The sequence below is a fragment of the Ostrea edulis genome, chromosome 4 (genome assembly GCF_947568905.1).
Source record: "Ostrea edulis chromosome 4, xbOstEdul1.1, whole genome shotgun sequence".
Lineage (NCBI taxonomy): Eukaryota > Metazoa > Mollusca > Bivalvia > Ostreida > Ostreidae > Ostrea > Ostrea edulis.
In genome coordinates, this window is record NC_079167.1 from 85291941 (window position 1) to 85301940 (window position 10000).

The 10000-nt window shown below is 37.3% G+C and overlaps 1 protein-coding gene across 2 annotated transcripts in view; it reads left to right on the forward strand.

The window, feature by feature from the left end:
- The window catches only part of LOC125667899 (nucleoporin NDC1-like), a 25382-nt gene that overhangs the window by 7630 nt on the left and 7752 nt on the right, over positions 1–10000 (forward strand). The window contains exons 4-11 of one of the 2 annotated variants that reach the window (XM_056164049.1): positions 1–85; positions 1433–1556; positions 1681–1789; positions 1970–2015; positions 4980–5112; positions 5362–5454; positions 6689–6770; positions 7861–8019. The exon at positions 1–85 is cut by the window's left edge and continues 81 nt beyond it. In XM_056164049.1, the coding sequence (XP_056020024.1) occupies positions 1–85; positions 1433–1556; positions 1681–1789; positions 1970–2015; positions 4980–5112; positions 5362–5454; positions 6689–6770; positions 7861–8019 (831 nt within the window). The remainder of the gene's footprint in view (positions 86–1432; positions 1557–1680; positions 1790–1969; positions 2016–4979; positions 5113–5361; positions 5455–6688; positions 6771–7860; positions 8020–10000) is intronic. The other variant, XM_048901577.2, reaches the window with a different exon arrangement.

Below are 10000 nucleotides of genomic sequence, written 5' to 3' on the forward strand. Positions count from 1 at the left end.
GTTTCCTCCTCAGTGGGGCAACCTCAATCATTTGTACAGGGGTTCTGATGGGCCGCTATCAGGATTTGATGACATGCACCAATAGGTAACAGCATTTCCTGATGTTATTAGTTTCATGATCAAGTGAAATATCAGATATGTGACATAACGGAATTTTTATAAGGGAATTTTTTTTTATAGAGAATAGCATGTTGTGATGTATGCTGGAATTTTTTATGAGGTAGCACGTGGTGATGTATACCAAAATGTGCATCTTGTGTCACTTTAATGGGTAACTCACACTGTGGTATTTTAGCTCACCAGGACAAATGTCTGGAGAGCTAATGTCATAACCCCGGTGTCTGTGGCAGTGTCATTGTCGCACAAAGAAAAACTTTTTAATCTAGGAATATCTTTTTAAACCAAGGGGGATAGGGCTTTGATATTTACATATACAGATTCCTCATGACCAGGCCTTTCATTTGGTACCAAGACTTGACCTAGTGACTTTGACCTTGTTGTTCAATTACTGACTGAAAAGACAGATAATCAGGGATGGATGTTTCATTTTTCAAGGTCATTAATGAATGATTGAAGCTGAAGAAGACAGAATTGACACTGAACTATTATTATACCCCCCGCAACAAGTTGTGGGTGGGTATACTGGAATCGGGTTGTCTGTCCGTCCGTCTGTAGACGCAATGGTTTCCGGGCTCTAAAGCATTATCCTTTCCACCTACCGTCACCATATCATATATATGGACTACCTATGGGATGAAGATATTCCCTATCGATTTTGGGGTCCAAAGGTCAAACGCACTGGACATCGAAGTAGCAATATGGTTTCCGGGCTCTAAAGCATTATCCTTTCCACGTACCGTCACCATATCATACATATGGACTACCCATGGGATGAAGATGTTCCCTATCGATTTTGGGGTCAAAGGCCAAGCCCACTGGACATCGAAGTAGCAATATGGTTTCCGGGCTCTAAAGCGTTATCCTTTCCACCTACCGTCACCATATCATACATATGGACTACTCATGGGGTGAAGATGTTCCCTATTGATTTTGGGGTCAAAAGGTCAAAGGTCAAGCACACTGGACATCGAAGTTGCAATATGGTTTCCGGGCTCTAAAGCGTTATCCTTTCCACCTACAGTCACCATATCGTACATATGGACTACCCATGGGATGAAGATGTTCCCTATCGATTTTGGGGTCCAAAGGTCACGCGCACTGGACATCGAAGTAGCAATATGGTTCAGTTTGTCATGCCATTTGTTTTTTACACTCAGAAAAGAGGTAGTTCATACCTATTACCAACACCATTTGGGAGATTGGGGTAAGCGGGGGGTATTCTTAGTGAGCATTGCTCACAGTACCTCTTGTTTTTTTTTAAAATGGAGTATTGTTTTTTTTAAGATGTTATATTTTTGACTAATGGTTACAGAGATTTCTGTGTCCTGAATGAACACCATTTGTTTCTGGTCACCTACGGCTGTTACGCAGGGGTCGTTTTCTACCTGTTTCACTTCCTTAAACAGAACAACTACCTGCAATTTAGTTCTCTCCAGGTAAGACTGTAAATGTCCCTGATAAAAAGAGATGATGAAAATCATTGCACTATTTTCTTTAGTTAATACTCAATGATGTCCAAGACATAGAATTTTTGTTTGAATGACATTCTTTTTTTCGTAGCAATCCAAGTATTTTCAAGTGCGGAGTGGGATTTTGTCAGTCTTGCAGACGTCATTTCACAGTGTCCTCTGGCAGACGGTTTACTTCTATCCATTGTACTGGCTGTTTGGTAAGTTCATTTTCCTGTTTGATAAGGTAATTTTCAAGCAAAACAGTAGTATTTTCTTGTGAGTGGTACAGGAACATGTTTTTAAAGAAAGAGTCTTTGAAATTTTAATGTGAATTTGCAGGAAAAAATGATCGATATTTTCTCATTGAGTACATACTCTGGTTTTGTCCATTTTCACAGGACACATTCCCACAGATTGGATAGTTCACAGTTTAGGATTGAGAAGGTAAATGATGATATTACAAATTTTGTTATTGTTTTCCAGTTTAGTACTGGGGTATCAGAAATGAAAAATAAAATGACAGACACAGCTTCATTCAGTTTATATGTATGCTATAAACACAGGAGCTAATCCCGTTTTGGGCCAGAACTCTGTGATACCATATAATTATATATAAAGGGGTCCAACTCTGACCCACATAAAAAAAAATTGCTCACTTGCTTCAAACGCCTAAAAAAAAATCAGAAACGAGGTATTATGTGTGTAATTTGCTAGTCTCCTTGCATAGATAAATGTTTTAACTATTTGCATGCCAAATTTCAAGCCACTGGTTCTTAAAATAACAGAGATACATGTCATCATTCTCTCGAATTCCCCAGTTTATTTTTACTTGGACATTTACTGGTCCATGTCACCGGGTGGTTTCTTGCCTATGACAGCAGCGGAATTCAGACTAGTGTGGAAGATTACGGACCTATCAATTAAAACTTCACATCAAATATACGCTACTTACTTCCTCATCATTTAATAATATTCTTCATGTAGATGTTATTATACCCCCCGCAACAAGTTGTGGGGAGGGGGGGGTATACTGGAATCGGGTTGTCTGTCTGTCCGTCCGTCTGTAGACGCAATGGTTTCCGGGCTCTAAAGCATTATCCTTTCCACCTACCGTCACCATATCATATATATATGGACTACCCATGGGATGAAGATGTTCCCTATCAATTTTGGGGTCCAAAGGTCAAGCGCACTGGACATCGAAGTAGCAATATGGTTTCCGGGCTCTAAAGCATTATCCTTTCCACCTACCATCACCATATCATATATATGGACTACCCATGGGATGAAGATGTTCCCTATCAATTTTGGGGTCAAAGGTCAAGCGCACTGGACATCGAAGTAGCAATATGGTTTCCGGGCTCTAAAGCATTATCCTTTCCACCTACAGTCACCATATCATACATATGGACTACCCATGGGATGAAGATGTTCCCTATCAATTTTGGGGTCAAAAGGTCAAAGGTCACGTGCACTGGACATCGAAGTAGCAATATGGTTCGGTTTGTCATGCCATTTGTTTTTTACACTCAGAAAAGAGGTAGTTTATACCTATTACCAACACCCTTTGAGAGATTGGGGTAAGCGGGGGGTATTCTTAGTGAGCATTGCTCACAGTACCTCTTGTTTGACTCATTTTTTCGTCAGCAGCATCGATTATTGATCTGCCATTTTAATGAAAGCACTAAAGACCTGATAAGTTTAGAATCTCAAATACCTTAAAATTGAGCAAATCATTCTTGTTATATTACACCTAGAGAAGGGAAATCGAACATTATTTTTGACTTTCTTAAAAAAAAATTTTTTATTTTATTTCAGTTAGAGTATTTTAACCCATTTCCCCTTCTTAAAGTTTTAGGTATTTCTAGTCTTTAGTGCATTTCTCAAATTGGCAGCTAGAGTTAGGAGTTGATGTTTTGTAAAATAAGCGACCCAGATACGGCAAACATAGATAATTTTATTAGACTATTAGCTACAGGACTTGCCCAGTCTGTAGACTATAACTACAGGTACTACCCAATCCATGGACTACTAGCTACAGGACCTACCAGGGATTTTTAGGGAGTGGGTCAAATAAGGCCCCATTCCAAATGCTAAAAAGCAAGTATTTTTCCCAATTTTTGCTTTGAAATTCCCAAACAATGAAAACAAATCAAAGCAGGGTAGTCTGATTGTTCATATATCTATTTCACAAGCCTACAGATTACAATTTTGCTTCAAAATTGTTAAGTAGACCTAATTTTTTGGCCTATGCTTATTTGAATGAGGTAAGTTTTGACCAACTTGAAAGTCAGAAGGAGCCCAATTATACCTTAATGCACTCTGGTTTGGTTTTATCCCTACTTCTTTGTATGGAACATTTTTCCCAATTTCAAGAAAATTTTCCAATTTTTTCCAATTGGAAAGGCCCAGGGCCTTGAAATCAAGACCTTAAAATAACCTACCTACTGAGTGTGTGTACTTTATAATTTAGGCATTAGCTTTAAATTTCCCAGTCCTTGGAATACTAGCTACCTGCATACTCAATCCATGGACTACCAGCTTTAGGACCTACTTATACCATCTTCACACTCACAGATTTTTCTTACGAGTCCTTATGGATCTCCGACTCGTAGTCAATCGCAAGAATTCGTAAATCACTCGTCTGTATCCATTAATAACTCGTCACAACTCGCACACACTCGTAAGAATCCGTGAAAGTAGGGGCAAATTTTTTGACTTGTCAAAACAAATTTCACGATTGTCCACTGATTTCATTTTCCGTAAATAACTTTTAACAATCCGTAAGTAGCGTAAACTGGTCGCAAGAACACGTAAACTGCTCGTAAGAATCCGTAAAACACGTCTAGTAAAAAGTTTTTTTTTACAAATCTTTGCGGTTAGTTTACGGGTAGTTTATGAGTTGTTTACGGATTATTTACGGATTATTTCGAATGCCTAAGTGATATTTACGATTTCATTCACGTCGGGTTACAATCGCTTTATGGATTGTTCAGAGTCATTACGGGCGCTTTACGTATAGACACGATTACTTTACGAGTACATACTTAAACTTTGCAATTAATACCACCTTCACACTCACGGATTTTTCTTATGAGTCCTTACGGATCTCCAACTCGTCAATCGCAAGCATTCGTAAATTATTCGTCCGTATCCGTGTCTAAATCGTAACAATCCGTGTACTTTTACGGATTTGTGGAATACGTAATGATTCGTAAGAAAAATTCGTGACTGTGAAGGTACCATTAGTGTCTGTACTATTAGCTATAAACTACCCACTCTTTAGATTACTAGCTACAGGACCTACTTATACTTAGTCCATGGACTAGGTTTGGCCTTACCCAGTCCACGGACTATAAGATCTAGCCCCGCTGTGTCAGTTTGTTATATATGTTTTTGTGTTTGTAGGTCTGAATTACCAGTTGATTCTTTATATGGACTACTAGATGTAGGTCTGCTCTGGCAATGTTTACTGTTTGGATGGCTAATACATGTGTCCTGGACCTTAAGCTCGCTGTTAATCAAGGTTTATATTACTGAGGTAAGAACAAAACCTGACACAGGTAACAGTCAAGGTTTATATTACTGAGGTAACCTGACACAGGTAACAGACAAGGTTTATATTACTGGGGTAACCTGACACAGGTAACAGACAAGGTTTATATTACTGAGGTAACCTGACACAGGTAACAGACAAGGTTTTACTGAGGTAAATATGAAACCTGACACAGACAAAGAGATTTTCCAGTGTTTTTCCCTTCTGAATGATTGCTTCTCTTCTTGTTTGTAGCGTTTTTGTTTCCCTGTCGAGAGTCTACTGGATGACAGGAAGAACCAGTGTCTCATCGATGCCCTGCAGTGTGATCAAAATACAATGGTCAAGGTCAATGTCTTCTCGTTATTGATTGATTATGGATTTTGAGTTTTATTATGATATTGATGAATGATTGATTCCTTTGATGCAGTAATGTTGCAAATTATCTCAAAATTGGGGATTTTAGGATAAAAGTATCATTTTATTTTGTAATGTACAGTAAAATATCTCTATTTCGAAGTCCGAGGGAAAAAACGGGGGTTCGAGATATCCAAAATCGATCTTGAAAATTTTTTTTTTGAAGGAGGATATTTGATGCATAGTATGAGATTTGCCTTATAAACAATTTCAACCCTGTTGCTGGTTCTTATAGTTTAATGCAAGTTGATAAATTGATATGGCACAATTTCAAAGACAAATATTTCTGGGTTTTTTAAATATACTTTGTATATAAACATCCCATTGAATTCACAATGTGTTTCAAAATTAAGATGATCGTGCTTGTATGCTTACTTTAAGTTTACTAATGTCTAGGCTTGACTGGGATGTAGCTATTGCGTTCTAGTGAAAGAACCTATCACGTAAGAAACAAAAAAGACGGATTTAAAAAAACAAAAAAACTTTTAAATGTTAATTAAATAAATGTTCATGTTTTCTCTGTCCTAGTTTTAATGATGAAGCATGTATTATTAAAAGCATTATCGTTATTATGAGCATTACCTTCAAGCGCACTTTGACAATTTTGTGCGTTTATCTAACCCATAGCGTGTGTCATTCAAAACACCATCCCTGGAATCGGGCGTGTTAGTTCATAATTGGCAATGGACTTAATCTGTAATGTTAGAAGGCTTCACTAATCACCCAAGCTGTTGAACCTTTTATTGTGACCTGGGTCTACTCGGAAAAGGCAAGCGTGGATTAGCGGTCATTAATTATAATTGGTGTAGCCGCAGGTGTGAATTTGTGACTTACGACGCCAGGTATGGTAAGCAGAGCGGAAAATTGACTGCAATTCGAAATAAATCGGGTGAATTTAGGGCATAGGACCTTGAAAATACCTCGACATAGCGGGGTATTCGAGATTACCATGTTCGAAATATCAGAAGTTTTTTAAATCATTTATATAGGGAAAACGGCCGGGACCGGCGGTCGACTTCGACTCAAGCGGGGTATTCGAGATAAACCATATTCGAGATATAGATATTTTACTGTACATATAAGTTTGTATAATTACCAACTACATTTAACCATTTAAAATCATCCAGTTCAGGTGTAATTTCTCCTTGCTGTTTGTTTTGTTTAGTTTCTAGGATTCTTAGACCTCTGCCTGTTGTCCAAACACTCACCCCAGAGACGACAAACCGTCTTCAGTCTCAGCCAGCCTGGTAAGACAACTTATCCATCTGTAGGGATCCACTGTGTCAACACACTTCAGAATTAACTACAAGTATTGTATGTCAAATTCAGTTTTTCCACAAGAAAAGAACACCTTTTCTGGTATTGATGATTTCTGTCTGTATCTTTTCATAAAATTGTAAAAATCTTTTATAACGTACAGGATTTCTAAGAATCTTGGAAGAGGTTTCTCTCTCTCTCTCTCTCTCTCTCTCTCGCAGACTCAGTCTTTTGCGCTTGAAAAATTTGGTAGCCCAAATGCTATGCAAAAATGATTCAACATGATTTGAATTTTCAAGTTTGAACATTTTTATTAAGTACTAAAGTACAAGTTTAAGACGAGAGTTCAATCCCTCTTTCAACTTCTAATTCTGTCATTTCAGTCAGATTATTCGGAATCCTCCAATTCTTCTAGTTCGTCATCAACACTCTCATCCTTAAAAAAAAGTAAATACTAGGGTTGTTAACTAATAATCATACATTCTGAATGTCTGATGCAGCCGTTTGTGGTTTTTTATTTTAGAGTAAAATGCATATGCCATTTTCTATTTTCGTGCTCACTTAGTGAATCGATTCTGAATTATCTGAGCCTAACACGAACTCACAATTTGCAATGCTTTCCTTTCTGCACCAGGTGCAAAATACGAGACCATCATCGTATTCAAGCCAGGGGCAGTTCTTCTGCCAAACACGCTGATAACTTTCTTTGTTGCTTTGTTTCCTCGTACTTCTTAGCGCCAACTTTCTCTTCCTCTGTAAGAACTGGTTGTTTCACCGATTTCCTACCAGGAATCACAATCTAATAGTGAAATCATAATCTCCGCCGGAAATATGTACTGGCCCACCAGGCATGCGTGTTAATAATTTTGGTATCCCGATTTTACTAGCCACGGTCATCGGGCTACCGCTTAATTTCGAAGACTGGGCTCAAAAATAAAGTGCAGTTATATTGTAGATTGAGAAGGGTCAGCATTCTACCTAAGAAACATTCTCATGTTTTCATAGAAAAAAAATTTCTCTGTTTCAAAAGATTTGAAATAAGTTCCATATATGTATTCCATGTTGTATGTAATTTTACAGGAGGACATCCTCACAACTGGACAAAGCTGTCCACAGCCTGTCTGGCGGTCATTACGTCCCTCAGTGAGAGGATCCAGGATGCTAACTGGCAGGTGTTCTCCGAAGCCTCTGTCCGACCGGCACCTGATGACATCAGAAAACCCCCAGGGAACCACCATGGTATGCACTGATTTGTAGTATATCATGTATGAGCTGAATATAGGTGTATACATTCCAGGTAAGTACGTGTATTACTGTACAGTATGTGATTGGGGGGGGGGGGGGGGGCATTATACTGGATCCACCTAGTTCTTCTGTATGTGTGTATACACAAGGTTAAGAACAGTGTGTGTATGTCTGTCTGTACACAAGATTAAGTACAGTGTGTTTATGTCTGTATGTCTGTCTGTACACACACGGTTAAGAACAGTGGGTTTCATTCTGTTTGTCTGTCTGTACACAAGGTTAAGAACAGAGTGTTTCATTCTGTTTGTCTGTCTGTACACAAGGTTAAGAACAGTGTGTTTCATTCTGTATGTCTGTCTATACACACAAGGTTAAGAACAATGTGTTTCAGTCTGTATGTCTGTCTGTATACACAAGGTTAAGAACAGTGTGTTTCATTCTGTATGTCTGTCTGTACACAAAGTTAAGAACAGAGTGTTTCAATCTGTATGTCTGTCTGTACACAAGGTTAAGAATAGAATGTTTTAGTCTGTATGTAAACACACTTGATCACAGGTGGAATACAAACCAAGAGAGGTCATATGGCATATCTCTACTACTTCAAGCTCAAGGTCCGAATACTGTATCTGACCTATATTTTGTACTTCAGTAACTTAAGTTAAGGAGTCAATATTTACTTTGCATTTACTGTGGTTTTTAGTCCCCTACCGACGAAGTCGAAGGGGACTTTAGGTTTGTGCTCCATCAGTCCAGTTTTCCGCACTTTTTTTCTCTGTTCTTGCAGATATTTATTTGATATTTGATACGTTGCTTTGCCATTACAAGTTATATATCAAGTTCGAATTTCATCTTGGTCCTTTGATTTTTCACTTAGTTATGGCCCTTGGACTTAGAAAAATAGCATGAATTATCAGTTTTCAGGACTTTTTTTTTTTTTTGGTACTTGCAGATATTCATTTGATATTTGGTACATTGCTTTGCCATAACAAGTTACAGATCAAGTTTGAAATTGGTCCCGGTCCATTGATTTTTCACTTAGTTATGGCCCCCTGAACTTAAAAAAATAGCATGAATTATCAGTTTTCTGGACTTTTTGTTGTTGTTGTGCTTGCAGATATTCTTTTGATATTTGGTACATTGCTTTTCCATAATAAGTTACAAATCAAGTTCGAATTTCGTCTTGGTCCGTTGATTTTTAATTAAGTTATGGTTCTTGGACTTAGAAAAATTGCATGAATTGTTAGTTTACATCCAAGTTTCTTATCTCTGTAGATAAGAGTACTCCACTCATTAAAACTTCTAGCATATAGTAATACATGTACAACAATATAGCTAAAATATTACTAATGATCACCTACATGTCACAGTTTATTGACTTGGTGAAAGACCTAAACTTAATTATAAATTTGTCTTTTTTTTCTGGTCTAGTCTCTACTCGAATAGTAGTTGATTTCCAACCATTCCTATCCTGGTTCCCCAATTTTCCCTTTTACTATAACCTACATAATGAACTTTGAATATTGTTGTGGTAGTAATTTTTGCAACCGGTAGGGGACTATGTATTGCCATGCAATGCTTGTTAAAACTTAACAGTTAAATAAGAATTTGTTGTATGTTCCTTACTTTACAATTGTAATGAATATTCATGTTTCATTCTCAATTTTCTGTTCTCACAAACTGACAATTAATTCAGTACTCATGCAATATTATGAATGTACACAATTTTTCATGATTAATTATGATTACTATGTTAGATAAGCTTCAGAAATATGACACAAAGGAATGCAACCAAATTTATTTTGTATTTTCTCTTTAAATCTAAACTATTCTGTTTAAAAAAAATTGAATGTGATTAGGTAATGGCAATCTTTGGTTTGTTATCAGTTGTGATTAGTTAATGACAATCCTCGGTTTGTAATCGGTTATGATTAGATAATGACAATCCTCGGTTTGTAATCAGTTGTGATTAGTTAAT